At 40.9% G+C, this 17120-nt stretch overlaps 1 protein-coding gene across 12 annotated transcripts in view; it reads right to left on the bottom strand.

Annotated features, from left to right (window-relative positions):
• The window catches only part of AP2B1 (adaptor related protein complex 2 subunit beta 1), a 150128-nt gene that overhangs the window by 30138 nt on the left and 102870 nt on the right, over positions 1 to 17120 (bottom strand). For all 12 annotated transcript variants that reach the window (XM_054455969.2, XM_054455958.2, XM_054455975.2 and 9 more), the window contains one exon: positions 13455 to 13584. In XM_054455969.2, the coding sequence (XP_054311944.1) occupies positions 13455 to 13584 (130 nt within the window). The remainder of the gene's footprint in view (positions 1 to 13454; positions 13585 to 17120) is intronic.

Genomic DNA, 17120 nt, shown 5'->3' with positions numbered 1-17120 from the left:
AGTAAGTAAGCTACACAGATATGGAGACTGGGAGAAGGCACATTCTAGACAAGGACAATAGTCAATTAAAAGGTCATGAGGTGGCAGCATACCCTATTCTAAGATAAGTGAGGAGACCAGAATGGCTATAGTGAAGTGGAGGAGTAGCAGATGAAGTCAATGAGGAAAGGAAGGAGGGAAAGGCATAGCTAGATCACCCAAGGTCTTGGAGACCTTTGGTAGGATTTTGCCTTTTCTGCTTACAAACTATTAATGCAAGTTCTTCTGAGTGGGCAGATGAAAGTTGCTTAATTCTTGCTATACCACTGGCCAGTTATACTCATGGTTACCTGAGTTTAACAGTAAACCCTACTTGACAAATAGCTCAAGTTGTCCCTCAGCCCCACTCCACCCCCACTATTAACATAAATAGTATTCAAAGATGAGACAACGGCAACCAAAGCCACATCAGCCAGTACATGTAGCTGTGTAGCTACCATTAAAGGGAAAAGGAAAGACTGGTGCCTTTCGGCTTATCTGTCAGGCAGGCTGAAAGGCCTGTGAAATTGTTGCTGGCTGTTTCTGGCAACTGAAACTATATAGAGTAATTCTGTTGTAGGCTGCTAGAAGAGGAGAGGATTAGGGGCCAATAAAAAAGATTGGTCAGAATAGTATCACAGGGAGGTTATACACTGGCAGAAAGCAGTCACATATACATTTGCTAAAAGTTAGATACCTGAGTATAACAGGTAACTTACCTGAGGGTTACTTGAGTGGAACAGGCCAGTGGCATAGCAAGAATTAAGCAACTTTCACCACTATGTGAAAGTCACTGACATAGGTATGCCAGTAATATACCTATGTCACTGGCAGCTGTGTGCCTCACAGGGAACCCAGGATCAAGGGAAAATCATGCTTAAGATACACTGCATCTGTTCTACTCCTGGGTAGCTTCCTCATTTTGAAAGTTTTATAAGTTAAATAAAATAAATCCAGAACTTATAGCAAATGTATATGTGACTGCTTTCTGCCAATGTATAACCCACCTGTGATACTATATTGATCAACCCAGTTACTCTTCAGAAATCTTACTGGCCCCTAATCCTCTCCTCTTCTAGCAGCCTACAACAGAATTACTCTATATAGTTCCAGTTGCCAGAAACAGTCAGCAACAATTTCACAGGCCTTTCAGCCTGCCTGACAGATAAGCCGAAAGGGACCAGTCTTTCTTTTTCCCTTTAATGATAGCTACACAGCTACATGTACTGGCTGATGTGCCCTTGGTTGCTGCTGTCTCATCTTCGAATATTGTTTATGTTAATAGTCAGGGGTGGGAAGAGGGGGGCAGAGGGACAACCTGAGCTGTTATTTGCTATGTAGGGCTTACTGGGTTTTTGTTTTGTTTTGTTTTTGTTTTTGAGATGAAGTCTTGCTCTGTTCCCCAGGCTGGAGTGCAATAGCACAATCTCGGCTCACTGCAACCTCCGCCTCCTGGGTTCAAGCGATTCTCCTGTCTCAGCCTCCTGAGTAGCTGGAACTACAGGCGTGCGCCATCATGCCCAGCTAACTTTTTTGTATTTTTGTAGAGACAGAGTTTTGCCATGTTGGCCAGGCTGGTCTCAAACTCCTGACCTCAAGTGATCCACTTGCCTCGACCTCCCAAAGTGCTGGGATTACAGGCATGAGCCACGGTGCCCAGCCTGGGCTTACTGTTAAACTTTAAAAATACATTTAGGCCGGGTGCAGTGGCTCATGCCTGTAATCCCAGCACTTTGGGAGGCCAAGGCAGGTGGATGGCTTGAGCCCAGGAGTTCAAGACCAGCCTGGGAAACATAGCCAGACCTCAACTCTACAAAAAATTAAAAAAAAAAAAAAAAAAAAATCAGCTGGGTGTGATGGCATGTACCTGTATTCCCAGCTACTTGGGAGGCTAAGATGGGAAGATCACTTGAGTCCAGGAGGTTGAAGATGCAGTGAGCTATGTTTGTGCCCCTGAACTCCAACTTGGGAAGTTGAGCAAGACCCTGACTGAAAAAAAGACAAACAAAAACATTTAATACACACTGTACTGAATCAAAAAATCGTGAAGGCAAGACTAGAAAACTATCAGTTAAAGTGATTAAAATTCCACTCTAATTTAATATGTCATAGAAGACCTAGTAGAAATTCAATAAAAGAACAGACTTCAGTAATAATAGGCAGTAATTGGTGTCAATGAACATAACTGATTTTTCAATCCAGGGGTAAAACTGATCCAGAATCAAATCTAGGTTCTAGATATTAAGCATACATCCTCAGATTAGTTAGCTGCAAGTTAAAAATCAAATGAGTTCACTGTTATGCCTATGTTCTGCCTGGTGGACAGTACAACCTTACGTGGACAAAAGGAGGACACGTGGCTGTCAAGATGACTGGACAGATGGGCAGGCCACTGAACACAGATGCTGTCTCTGGGTAGTTCCACTGGGGAAGAAGGTCATATAGAGGGACATAAATTACTGTCAGGAGCACAGTGGGAGCTATGGAATCGAGAAGTTCTGTGCTTTCCTGTTCTGAGTACTTGCCCTTCAACTCCTTCAGGGGTTCCTGGAAAGGAAGGCTGCTACCAAGTCAAGGATCATCTTTCATTCACACACTTTTCAAAAGTGATGAGATAATATTTTCCTTCAGTCTCCAAACTATAACTGATTCCAACTACATTTACCAGGGTCCCTCCTTCTAAATGGATTTTCTTCTAAAATTACAAGAATAAAACTGACATTATATAAATGCCTTTCCATAAACTGAGGCTTTCCTTAAGTAGAAAAAAAAAAGAAAATAAATTCAGACAGAGTATGTTTTCATTACAGGCCCACCTGATTGACTTTCAGGCCCTGGGTGCCTTGATTCAGAAACTTAATTTATAAAAATCTCAAAATGTAGAACTAGGATCTACAGATAGAACCTAAAGGAAGACATTTTATTTCATATAAACAACTAGGTGTGGTGGCTCACGCCTGTAATCCCAGCACTCTGGGAGGCTGAGGTGGGCGGATCACTTGAGGTCAAGGGTTCGAGACCCTCCTGGCCAACATGGTGAAAAAACCTCGTCTCTACTAAAAATCCAAAAAATTAGCTGAGCGTGGTGGCAGGCACCTGCAATCCCAGCTACTTAGGAGGCTGAGGGAGGAGGATCACTTGAACCTGAGAGGCAGAGGTTGTAGTCAGCTGAGATCACACCATTGTACTCCAGGCTGGGCGACAGAGTGAGACTCCGATTTACCCCCCCCGCCCCCCCCAAAAGAAAATGAAAATAAAAAAACGCCAAATAAACAACTCCCTAACAGAGTTTTATGAAGACAGAATGGGTCATTTCGGGTAGCGAATCACTGGTGGTATTCATGTACACACTGATTTTCCCATCACTGCCATGAAAGAGTGAATTCCATCAAAAACAGATAGGGTTTGAAATAGACAAAATTAAAGACCATCCCTTCCAACTATGAGATTTTACATTCCTTATGTATACATGGTCACATGGCTCAAAGCTTTTCTGCAGTTTTATTCAAATATGTATGGACCTTAATACTACAAAGCCTATGCATAACCCCTTAATTAAAAAGTATGAATAATGTACTTTCTTCCCCATCTCATTAAACATCATGCTATAGCAAAATATAAGAGAGTAAACATGAATGAGAGCAGGGTATGGCTCTCAAATTCAATCCAGCTGAGGAAAAATCTGAGTGAGTTCTCTGTAATTCCAACCTATAATATAGGTTTTTATCAGCTGGGACTAGAAAGAGGTAGCTATTTTACATCCAGAATTCAAAGTCCTCTACTGCATTACAAGCTTAAATCTAAAGACCATAAGGTTAAATCTATTTCTAATCATTTATTAAATTAGAAACATAAAACTGATGCCATTATCCATCATTAACTCCTAGCTTATAATCATGATAAAAAGATGGCTGTGAATTTAACAAATAAAAGCCCACAAATCACTTTTATTACTATTTTAGAACTACTGTGTGAAATTCATTATCCTTTCTCAAGAAATCAGCATAGATTTCTATTACTTGGGTAATCTGACCCAAGTTTGGGTGTTTAACTGTCTCCTGCCTTTGAGGACAGATTTCTGATCCATCAGACACCTTTGCTTATCAGAATATGGAACTCTTGCCGATTGCTTATGTGTGGCCGTTCAAACAAGACAGTTATTATTAATAGATATACTGCTAAAAGATCCCAGAAACCAGTAGTTGAGTGCTGGTTACAGAAAGACAAAAGATACTGCTTAGTAGACTCTTGATTATCTTGATAAAAAAAGATAAAGGAGTGTTCTCACTAAGGACAATCTAGCAAAAAAGGAATATCTAATACATAATATATTGAATTTCTCAGATGAGATTAAAGAATATGTTTATAGTCCTGATGGGACATGAAGAATATGTCAAACTGGAAGTAGCAATCACAGTAAGTAATTTTCTATTTTATTTTTTGACAGCAAAATATTTTAATCTTTCATAATGAAGACTCCAGTACCTACATACTGCTTATGGAATGGTGGAATATTTTTAGGTCTACAGGGATCATTTGGATAGTAGATCCAGCACTGGATCCAACTGTCTGACGTGGAAATCTCTATATAGTTTCCGAAAGATCCACCACTTCAAGGACTCATTGTCTATTCAAGGAGCATCGTGGTCCCACAAATGCAATCAGAGTGTGCAGTCCTCAACTGTGGATCTTGGAAGACCAAAGAAGGCTTCAACACTGACTGGTTTGGCTTGCACAACAGTCAAGAAACGTCAGCAAATGCCAAGCTGGTTTGCTTCATTTGATGGAAGCTGCTGAAAAGGTCTTCCGCTTGGAAGCGTCTACCAGTTTTTCTGGTACAATAGCTACAGCTGTGGGCTTTCTGAGTGTGAATGGACATATGCAAGACATGAAATATCAGGGACAAGCACCATCTGCAACTGACTGTCTCACAGGCTGGAACTACATGTAGGAGTAGCAAGGGACAGAATTTCCTCAGAGCCATATACTAGCAAAATTTGGCTGACAATGATCTTAAGACATGAATAAACAGGACTGTAAGATCATGTCCTTTGCAGCTAGTGTCTTCAGCACTTTCTGCCCTAATCAAAGGTTACATGAACAGACTGATGAATATTGCCTTGTTTTAGAAAGATATTCAAAGAAAAGAAAAAAAAAAGGAGACATTGTGTCTATTTCTTTTCTCTAATTAATATTCAGCCTCTTATTCGACAATGTTTATGTGAGATTTAAAGGCAATAAAGAGAGGGACAACAAAAACTATATATGGGAAAGGGTCAATTCTTTCTCCACAGGTTCACCTCTAAGGTTCCTAATTATAAAGTTGTATCGCAGGAAGGAAAGAAAAAATGTTAAGGTGCTATCAGGCCTCTAGGCAGAGGCAGTAGATTGAAAAATCACATTTAAGTTTCCTTTCTCCTGGAAAAGTTCTGCCATAACCAAGGGAAAATAAAAAATTTTCAAGGTATAAATTCATAGAGATACTAACAAAAAGATATAACAGCAACAAAATCCTGGTACCTGGAAAACAGATGGATTAGCAATACCACCACAGAATTCTCAAAGGCTTAGGACTGGTAGCACCTCTGAACTGTACGGTGGGGAGAGGAGGGGAGTGTTAAAAACGAGAGGATTAAGATGTCAATAGGATTTCTAGATACCAACCCTGATTCTATACTGCTGGACAGCTCTTAGGTCTCTAGGCCCTGCACAAAACTGAAGATTGATTCTTTTAGAGAGGATAAAATAGACGGCACTTAGAAGTAAAAGCCAGACATGGCTGAGGGGTGATGAATTAAATGAATTAATGCATACTGAATGCTAAGACTCTCCAGCCCTCTTTCCCAATTTAGCTCCCCACAAGGCTGGCAGAAAGCCTTTCTATTGTAGACAGAGACTTAAAGATAACTTTTGAAAGAATTGAGCCAGCCCAGTGAGGAAAATTCAGCAAAAAATCAAATGGAAATCCTAGAATTAAAAAGTACAATATCTGAAATGAAAATCCTCTGGATTAGTTTAACAGAAGGTTGTTGCCTATAGAAGAAAGAAGCAGTGTACATGAAGACAGATCAATAGGAATTATCCAATCTGAAGAAGAGAGAAAAAAAGATTAAATTAAAAAAAGCAGCCTCAGTGATCTGACGGATGATATCAAGTGGTCTAACACATATGTAAGTGGAGTTCTAGAAGGAGAGAAGAGACATAATGAGGCAGAAAAAAAATCTGAAGAATGATAAAACATTTCCAAAATTGGGGAAAACTATCAACTTGCAGATCCAAGCTCAGTGAGCTCCAAGCCAGAGAAATACAAGAAAAACAACTACATACCTAATAGCCAAACTGCTGAAAACCAAAGGTAAAAGAAATATGGAAGAGGAGCCTACAGATTGGCACTGCCAACAGAACCTTCTAAAGTAATGTAAATGTTCTACTTCTGCACTGTCCCATCTAGTAACCATTAGCCACACATGTATTTGAAATGTGGCTGATGCAATGATGAAACTGAATTTGTTTGATTTAACTTCAATTTACATAGCCACATGTGGCTAGTGGCTATCATATTAAACAGTGTAGCTAAAGAGACTTAAGAGCTATCAACCCACCATAATATGTGCACTTTACTGATTCAAACACAAATTATAAAACAAAAAAAATTACGATAAAATCTGAACATTGATTTGATATGTGATATTAAGGAATTCTTGCTAATTTTTTAAGTTGTGAGAATAGTTATTGTAGTTAAATTTTTTAAAAGAGACCTGTTTTAAAGACACATACTGAGCTGGGGGTGGTAGCTCCCACCTGTAATCCCACAAGGGCGGATCACCCAAGGTCAGGAATCCGAGACCAGCCTGGCCAACATGGTGAAACCCCGTCTCTACTAAAAATACAAAAATTAGCCAGGTATGGTGGCACGTGCCTGTAATCCCAGCTACTCGGGAGGCCGAAGCAAGAGAATCACTTGAACCCAGGAGGCGGAGGTTGCAGTGAGCCAAGATCGCACCACTGCACTCCAGCCTGGGCAGCACAGCGAGACTCCATCTCAAACAAACAAGCAAACAAACAAAAAACGAGACATACTAAAATATTTACAGATTAAGTGATATAAATGTCTGGGATTTGTTTCAAAATAATAGAGTAGGGTTATAGAAAGGGGTATAAACGATATTAACCATGGATAATTATTGAAGCTGGATGATGGGTACACAGGGACTCATTATACTATTCTGTTTATTTCTGCAATGTTAAAAATGTTTCATAAAAAAGTGGTTTTTTTTTCCTTTTTGAGATGAAGGCTTGTGGCTCATTTTGTCACACAGGCTGGAGTACAGTGGCGTGATCTCAACTCACTGCAACCTCTGCCTCCCTGGCTCAAGCAATTCTCCTGCTTCAGCTTCCCGAGTAGCTGGGACTATAGGCGTGTGCCACCATGCCTGGCTAATTTTTGTATTTTTAGTAGACATAGGGTTTCGTCAAGTTGGCCAGGCTGGTCTTGGACTCCTGGCCTTAAGTGATCCGCCCTCCTTGGCCTCCCGAAGTGCTGGAGTTACAGGTGTGAGCCACCGCGCCTGTCTCCATAAACAATGTTTTAAAAAGTAGAGCAAAAGGAAAAAGGGATGGAAAATAGAAGGGGAAAACAGAGTCAGTCCAGGAGAATCAACATCCAAATAGCAAGACGTCTGATAAGAAATAGAGAAAATGAAGGGGAGAGCATCAGCAAAGAAGTTAAAGACAAATTCCTAGAATTGAAGGACAGGAGTTTCCGGTTTTAAAGAACCCAATGAGTACCCAGCATGATGCGTGAAAAGGCAGAGTCACAATGAGGCACATCACTGAAATTTGAAACACTGGGGACAAAGTACAAGCTTTCATTGAGAAAAAAACAGGGCTAAGGCAAGGATCAAGAATCAGAACGGCTTCTGATTAGAAGGAAAATGATTCCTAACCTAGTATGAAGACAGACTAAAAGAGACATTTAAAAACATGTAAAGGCTCAAACCTATGGAATAGTCTACATACCTATTCTCCGGAATCCACTGGAAAATGTGTTTCATCAAAAGAGGGAGTGAACCAAGAAAAGGACACTGTAACAGGAGACCCTGAGTAGGAGAGAGCTGATGAAGGGAATGAATCCCCAGGGTTAAGATGAAAGGAGGTCCCAGGAAGACAGCTATGTTCCAGGCATTCAAGTACATTCTTAAAGTCTAGAAGAGACTTTAAGAAAGGGAAATCAACAGTATACTTTGAAGGGTCTGATCTCAATGGAATTTGGGATTGAATTACAGTTAAAAACACCAACAGAAATGGGTATTAACTGCAATTATCTACAAAAAGTTTTATTGAGGAAAAATCACTTTAATATATGGCTCAGCTTCAAAGAATATATGCAGTCATAATAATGTAAACACTGGGCAGGATGTGGTGGCTCATACTTGTAATTCCAGCACTTTAGGAAGCTGAGGCAGGAGGATCACTTGAGCCCAGGAATTTCAGACCAGCCTGGGCAACATAGTGAGACCCCATCTCTACATAAAAATAAAAAATTAGCCAGGCGTGGTGGCACACACCTGTAGTCCCAGCTACTTGAGATACTCCTAAGGTAGGAGGATCGCTTGAGCCTAGGAGTTTGAGGCTGCAATGAGCCATGATTGTACTACTGCACTTCAGCCCGGGTGTCTGAGCAAGATTTTATCTCTTAAAAAAAAAAAGAAAAAAATGATGTAAACATTGAACACTGATTTAAGTAAATTTTAAGATAGTTCTGTCAGAAAAAATGGGAACATGAAAAGTATGTAGATGATGGCAGTGAGTGGGGACATGCACAGGAATATTTAAAACAGAAAAATCCAGCTGGGTGTGGTGGCTCACGCCTGTAATCCCAGTGCTTTGGGAGGTCAAGGTGGGAGGACTGCTTGACCCCAGGAATTTGAGACCAGCCTAGGCAACATGGAGAGACCCTGTCTCTACAAAAAATTTTAAAAAATATAAATTAGCTGGGTGTAGTGGTGTGCTCCTGTGGTCCCAGCTATTCGGGAGGCTGAGGTGGGACGACTGCTTGAGTCCAGGAGGTGAAGGCTGCAGTGACCCATGACTGCACCATCAGCCTGGGTGACAGAGTGAGAACCTATCTCAAAAATAAATATATAAATAAAAATCCAGGAGTCCCAATATGAGCATGTTATTTAGGTAATTATCAAAAGAATCAAAAGAGGTGAACGAAATTGGCTTTGTGGGAGGAGATATTGGAGGTCTTGTTAGGGAGAAAAGTCTCAGGACTGGGTTTTTCTTTTCTTTTCTTTTTGAGACGGAGTCTCGCTCTGTCACCCAGGCTGGGGTGCAGTGGCATGATCTTGGCTCACTGCAAGCTCTGCCTCCCGGGTTCACGCCATTCTCCTGCCTCAGCCTCCCAAGTAGCTGGGACTACAGGCACCCGCCACCACGCCCGACTAATTTTTTTTGCATTTTTAGTAGAGACGGGGTTTCACCGTGTTAGCCAGGATGGTCTCGATCTCCTGACCTTGTGATCCGCCCGCCTCAGCCTCCCAAAGTGCTGGGATTACAGGCATGAGCCACCATGCCCGGCCGGTTTTTCTTAAATAATTGTAGAATTAGTTGGCTCTTTAAACTGTGCCTTTATCATCCTGAAAACTTGAAAGAATGATGCTATCGATGTTCTCAAAAGAGTTTATGGCCCTGGAAAAAGGAGGCCAAGCAGCTGTGGGAACTCTGCAGCATCTACATAAAAGACCATGAGCATTACCCTGGAGATGAACACATGTTAAATCATAATTCCACTGTCTCCTTGCAGACACTGACTTGAAAAAGCAGTCCAAGTTTGAAGAAGTTCACTGGGAAAATGTTTCTAAGCACAACTAACACATGAAATGAGAAACAAGGACATCAGAGTCAGAGAAAACTCATTTAGAGGAAATACATTTAGACACTTATTAAGGTTTTTGCTTTATTTAAACAGAGAGAATCAATTCTCTTTTTAAGGAATATAATTATGTGATATAAATAAACTCAAGAAAGGCTCCCAGTAGGAGCAAGCTTAACTTTACTTTGTATAATGTTTATAAGCTGATTCACAAAAGCTTTTACAGTTGATGTCAGTATAGTAGAAAAATTCTTCCAGGTTCAAATCTCAACTAGGTATTTAATTCCCATATTTAAGGCATAATGTATTTTACATTTTAAGAATGAATGGGCAAGGCATGGCAGCTCACGCCTGTAATCCCAGCACTTTGGGAGGCAGAGGCAGGTGGATCACCTGAGGTCAGGAGTTCGAAACCAGCGTGGCTAACATTGGTGAAACCTCGTCTCTACTAAAAATACAAAAATTAGCTGGGTGTGGTGGCAGGCGCCTGTAATCCCAGCTACTCAGAGGCTAAGGCTGGAGAATCGCTTGAACCTGGGAGGCGGAGGTTGCAGTGAGCCAAGATTGCACCATTGCACTCGAGCCTGGGTGACAAGAGCGAAACTCCATCTTAAAGAAAAAAAAAAAAGAATGAATGGTATCTTTTTAACTTTTAAATAGTGTTTCAAATAGTCTATAAGCCAATAAGTAGTTTAATGAGTGTTCTGATGAAAAGTTTTTATAATAAGTTTTATACTACAGTTCTGGCAGCTGGGCTTGATTTAATTGTTCTACACATTGATATTAAATTAGCCAAAATAGCTAAAACCCACATGGAATTCAAAATTTCATTTCCTCAATCCCCAACATTTTTTTTTCCCGATTTTATGGTCTGTAGTACTAGAAAAATACTAATTTTCCCACATGAGCTCTTGAATCTAAACATTATACAAATATATTTAAAAGCTAGATCAATCTTTACCTGGCTTTATTTGGATGTATATAGTTTAACCTTGTTGGAATGATGTTTTGATTTTCTTCTTGTTCATATGGGGAAAACGGCAGAATGGAAGCTGAAATCTAAAGTACCCTACACATCCCTAAGCTAGTCATTAGTTCCAACTCTCACCAGCAAACACTAAGCAGAGCTGCTCACAGGGGGAAAAAGTTTTTCTCTTTTCAAGTTTTGTTTATCATCTCCATTGGGAAATGCCAATTAATGAGAAAATAGCCACAATTATGACATCCCCAAAAGAAGAGAATCCATGCGGGAAACTTGAAAAATCAGTAGTTAACTATAGATGGAAAAATTTAAAGTTTGCTTCTTATAATATCAGGTTTATGAAAATTAAAACTTGCTAGTTCTAATATCACATCAATACTTTTGAGGAAAGGGTTGGACTAAGATTCAACTTCTCTTGTGAGGGTTCCTATTCAGGAGTTAGTCAAATGGAAATGCCAACAGGAAAGTAAACTGACATTCATTAATTTGTTTACTGTTTCTTTTTTTTCTTTTCATTTTAAGAGCAGAAAATTTGTCCTGGTTTTTTGTGACCCAAATTCTCTTTCCTACTTATGAGGTAAAGCATTCTTGCGTGCATGCTGACTGTCCTCAAATATTAGGCTTGAGGCTCTGTGGCCAATGGGAGGTTAGATTTCAATGAAAAGGGAACAGATGTATATTTGGGTTAAGTTTCTTCAGGATCCTGTGCTGGAAAAGCCCCTTAACACATTACTGTCATCATAGTAACAGCCAATTCCATCTGCATAGTAATCCTTGCTTTATTCTTCTTGTCTGAGCCAAGTTACATTGTGACTCACTCGTCTACCCTCTAAATCATTACTCCCTTTGCTGAAAAAAAGGCAGTCAACTACTGTGACAATAAGGTAGTTAGTGAACTGGCAAACAGGCCTGCTGTGCTGGTATTTAAATGACTGAAGAATGTTTAGTTTTAACTCCAAGATATTTTACTCTTGACGTCTCACCGTCAGTACTAGTATCTCACACTGGTATTTCTAGAAGATTAAACAATGGGATCCCACCTGTCTTGACTGGAAAGTGGAAAGCTGACGTTTTTCTTTCGTCATTTTAAATATATTTCATAGTCTCATTCAGACTGTTCTATCTTAAGTTCTTAGTGGGGGTGGGGACAGTACCAGTCCTCCTCTTTGCAATGTCTTTTGACTATCCTTCACAGTGTATTTTTCTTTCTCTCTCCTGTTAAATTGTGAGCTCACTTTCAGTAGAGACTTTCTTTTCAGTTGGGGGTCTTGAAGGCCCTAAATTTTACAACTGTTGTTAAAGGGCTGCTTTGTATTTGCTTCTGACAGGACTCTAGGTTTCACCAGTCCTGGGCCAATTTTATATTAATTTATTGATTTGGAGGTTACTACACCTACATAAGTAGTGTAAATTTGGACTATAGAACTCATCTATGGCATTTATTGGGCCTTGAATTTCTCACAAGGGGCTATACCCAGAACCCTGCTCAGAACTTTCCTGTCATTTTTGGGGGATGGTGAAAACATTTTCCTAGTTCTCCTTTCTTTGAGGGAGCTGCCCTTCCAGGGTCTCTGCTTTATGCAGGGTTCGATTACAGTTCCCCATTTCAGGGTGGCCCAAGGCTTTCTTCCTGTTCTTGCGAACATTAAAACCATAACGGCTAGCAACCTCCAGGGTTGCTACAGCTCTGACTTACGAGCTTACTGCTCTGCCTTCATGTTGCCTGAAGCCCAGAAGGTTTATATTTCAAAGGAAACTTCCAAGTAGGTGAAAACTGAATGAAACTCTAAGCTGATAATCAAGCATTCTAAAAAATTCAACATTTTCCAGATAAAGAGGCTCTTGTAGACCACATAAAATTCCTCTGAGATGCTGTTATACTTTTCATAGATAGGTGCTAATGGGGTATTTAAATCCAAACAGCCTAGCTACCTGTGGTCCAGTGTTCAATGATAACCTCCATATAAATCTCTTCTTATATTAATGACATTCAAATTTTGCTATAAAAGTCTTTAGAAAAAAAGGTTTACAAATAAGAAGTTAAGAAAAAAGTTTCTAAGTGTTTGTTGAGTAAAAGAATGAATATCTATGTCATGCATGACTTTTGTTTTTCTTAACAACAAAACATAAAACTCTCGTCCACAAAGATTTATTTCAAATCTGATTCCATGACTAATTCAAACCTAAGGAAGAAAGAGGGACTTTTTTACATGTAAATGAAAAATTGGGCCAGGCGCAGTGGCTCACGCCTGTAATCCCAGCACTTTGGGGGGTCCATGTGGGCAGATTACTTGAGGTCAGGAGTTCAAGACCAGCCTGGCCAACATGGTGAAACCCCATCTCTACTAAAAATACAGAAATTAGCCAGGCGTGGTGGCTTGTGCCTGTAATCCCAGCTACTTGGGAGGCTGAGGCAGGAGCACCGCTTGAACCCAGGAGGTGGAGGTTGCAGTGAGCCGAGATCGCACCACTACACTCCAGCCTGGGCAACAGAGCGAGACTGTGTCTTTAAAAAGAATAATAATAATAATTGTCAAGATATTAACTTGTACCACCTGAGTGAAGTAAAACTCTGACCTGGAGGTTATTCAGAGGTTCCATCTTCATGACTGGGCCCAAAGTATTGAGAGGCAGGGAGACATCAATGCTCTGGTTTGGCATCAGTGGTGTATGGATGGCCAGAGGAGTGCTGGGGATGACACCAAAGCTAGAAGAGAGGATACATAAATCACAGAGTTTAATCAAGACGCAGGATTTAGGCTGGGCATGGTGGCTCACGCCTATAATCCCAGCATTTTGGGAGGCTGAGGTGGGTGAATCACCTGAGGTCAGGAGTTCAAAACCAGCCTGGCCAACATGGTGAAACCCTGTCTCTACTAAAAATACAAAACATTAGCCGGGCGTGGTGGCAGGTGCCTGTAATCCCAGCTACTTGGGAGGCTGAGGCAGGAGAATCGCCTGAACTTGGGAGGCAGAGGTTGTAGTGAGCCGAAATCATGCCATTGCACTCCAGCCTGGGCAATAAGAGTGAAACTCCATCTCAAAAAAGAAAAAAAAAAGAGGCAGGATTTTGCCATATCTTTGGGTTTTAATGGCATTTTGCTCCATTTAAAGGAAACTTTTTTTTTTTTTTTTTTTTGAGATAGGGTCTTATTCTGTCACCCAGGCTGGAGCAAAGTGGCGTGATCTCAGCTCAGCTCACCACAGCCCTCAACTTCCAGGTTTAAGTGATCCTCGCAACTGAGTCCCCCAAGTAGCTGGGACTAGAGGCATGCACCATTATGCCATGCTAACTTTTGTATGTAGAGATGGGGTTTCACCGTGTTGGCCAGGCTGGTCTCGAACTCCTGAGCTCAAGCAATTTGGTCACCTTGGCCTCCCAAAGTGCTGGGATTACAGGCGAGGAAACAAAATTTTTAATACAATTAAATAAAAGGGATAGCAGGAATCAAGGTGCTCAATTCCAATTTGCTATAACACTGGTTACATCATAACTTCTGTTTTCCATTAAATGGATTTGAGGAAGAAGAAAATATTCTTAAGTGCAGAACTGCTTTGCTAGTGCTATGACTCTGAAAGTTCCTTCTCTTTAAAACGTCACTAGAGGGCAGGTTTGATGAATATCATTTTTAATAAATCTTTCCTTAGATAATTCTTGGGAGAAGGAAGAATTAAGAATTTCCACCCTGAGGCCAAGTGTGGTGGCTCATGCCTGTAATCCCAGCACTTTGTGAGGCTGAGGCAGGAGTGTCACTTAATATAATGAGACCCTGTCTTTACTGCCCACCCCCCACCAAAAAAAAAGTAATAAAAGAAAACAAATTAGCTGGGCACGGTGGCACATGCCTGTAGTCCTAGCTACTCTGGAGGCTGAGGTAGGAGAATCACTTGCTTGATCCCAGGCATTAGAGGTTGCAGTGAATTGTGACTGCATCACTGCAGTCCAGCCTAGATGACAGAGCAAGACCCTGTCTTTAAAAAAACAAAAACAAAAACCAATTTCTACTCTGTAAAGAGAAGTATAATAAATTATTTTACAGGCTTGATAACCTGCCTGATAAGGAGGATTATTTACTGGTAATTCTCACTTTCTTTTTTTTTTCACTTACATAGGACACAATCACTGGGAAAGAGCTAGTCTAAGTGGCATTGACTGGCTTATAAATTCCAAACAATTAGGATAAGTTGTAGAGCCAAACATAGCCACTTTCTAAGCTTCAGGCAGGCAATGAATAGCTACCAGTTTTATCCGGGAAAACTTGTTTAATAATACAAGAATGGTAAAGAGATGGGAAACTCAGTCTGAATCTGAAGTTAAATAGAAAACAAATACATATGTGGGAGGACAGATGGTCTGAGAAGCATAAGGATAAAATTTTATAGGCTGGGGGTGGGAACAGTGGCTCACAATTGTAGTCTCAGCACTTTGGGAGGCTGCAGTGGGCGGATCACTTAAGGCCAGGAGTTCGAGACCAGGCTGGCCAACATGGTGAAACGACATTTCTACTAAAAATACAACAAAAATTAGCCAGGTAATAGGCACCCGTAATCCTAGCTACTCGGGAGGCTGAGGCAGGAGAATTGTTTGAACCTGGGAGGCGGAGGTTGCAGTGAGCCAAGATTGCGCCACTGCACTCCAGGCTGGGCGACAGAACAAGTCTAAAAAAAAAAAAAAAAAAATCATAGGCTGGGCACGGTGGCTCATGCCTGTAATCCCAACACTTTGGGAGACCCAGGCCAGGCGACTGGATCACTTGAGCCCAGCAGTTCAAGACCAGCTTGGGCAACATAGAGAAACCCTGTCTCTGGAAAAAAATTACAAATATTGGTCAGTGTGGTGGTGTGTTCCCGTGGTCCCAGTTACTCAGGAGGCTGAGGTGGTAAGATCACTTGAGTCCAGGAGATTGAGAGCCCAGGAGGTTGAGGCTGCAGTGAGCCTCAACTGCACCATGCCTGGGCAAAAGAGCAAGACCCTGTTTCGGGTGGAAAAAAAAAGAAGAAAACGAAATTTTATAAAGATGGAGCAGAAAGAAAAAAATTGGCCTAGAAGATAACAAACAAAATGATACAAATTTATATTGAATTTATATTCTAAATAGCCACAGGATGGAAGATGGGACTACGACGTTTATAAAATTAACTAAAGAGTTTATAACAGGCTGGTGTGGTGGCTCACGCCTGTAATCCCAGTACTTTGGGAGGCCGAGGCCGGTGGATCACCTGAGGTCAGGAGTTTGAGACCAGCCTGGCCAATATGGTGAAACCCCATCTCTACCAAAAATTATTTTAAAAAATTAGTCGGGCGTGGTGGTGGGCGCCTGTAATTTCCAGCTACTTGGAACCCGGGAGGCGGAAGCTGCAGTGAGCCAAGATCATGCCAATACACTGCAGCCTGGGCAACAAGAGCGAAACTCTGTCTCAAAAAAAGAGTTTACACAGATACTCTTTCAAGAGTTAGAGTCGCTAAAGAAATATTTTCCTTTTCCTAGATAAACTACATCTTAAGAGTACCAAATTGTAATAATGAAATGATCTTGAGAATTCACATCACTCATTTAGGGATAATAGTTATAAGGCAAAAAAACATTTTACTCTTTTGATTTTGCTCTCACAGTCATCAAAACTCTGTCATTAAGTCAATATTGGGAAACATGGCAGCAGCATGGTTCCAAATCTTCCAAGTGCTCATTTAAGAAATGAAATAGAGGAAACAAAGAAGGGGGAAAAAGTCCCTATAAAGCTGTAATTTCACCTTCTCCAAAACTACTAGTCAAAGAAAGCCCACAGAACTGGTGAGATGCTCTGGTGATACAGTAGGCAGGCACAAGGAGTTCGGAGGAAACGAGCAGTAGTAGTAGGTCCTAGAGACTGACCACAAATATCCATTCTCAGAAGAGAGCCCCATTCCCAGAGTAGACCAAGATCAAACAGGAGCAGCATATGAATAAGGTTGGAAAAAAAAAAAAAAAAAGGTAGCAAGTCTCTTTCTACCAAGGGGGGCCCTGGAGATGAAAGAGCTCAAAAAGCACCACCTTCTAAAGAGAAAACAAACACCTTGGAAGACAGGGCTTCCTTGAAAGACAGGTCTTGAAGGCAAAGATCAGCCCTCTAGAATCAAGTTAGATTCAGAGAGGCTAAGAAGCTGTGGCTACACCAGAGCAAAGAAGGAAATGTTCTTGAGGAGCAAAGTCTAAAAAACTACCCTGCCTAGCTTCCTTTTCTATAGAAATCTACTAATAGCTA

The sequence above is a fragment of the Pongo pygmaeus genome, chromosome 19 (assembly GCF_028885625.2).
Source record: "Pongo pygmaeus isolate AG05252 chromosome 19, NHGRI_mPonPyg2-v2.0_pri, whole genome shotgun sequence".
Taxonomy (NCBI): Eukaryota; Metazoa; Chordata; class Mammalia; order Primates; family Hominidae; genus Pongo; species Pongo pygmaeus.
Note: the sequence above shows the minus strand (reverse complement) of the source record. Positions and strands in the feature narration are given on the sequence as shown.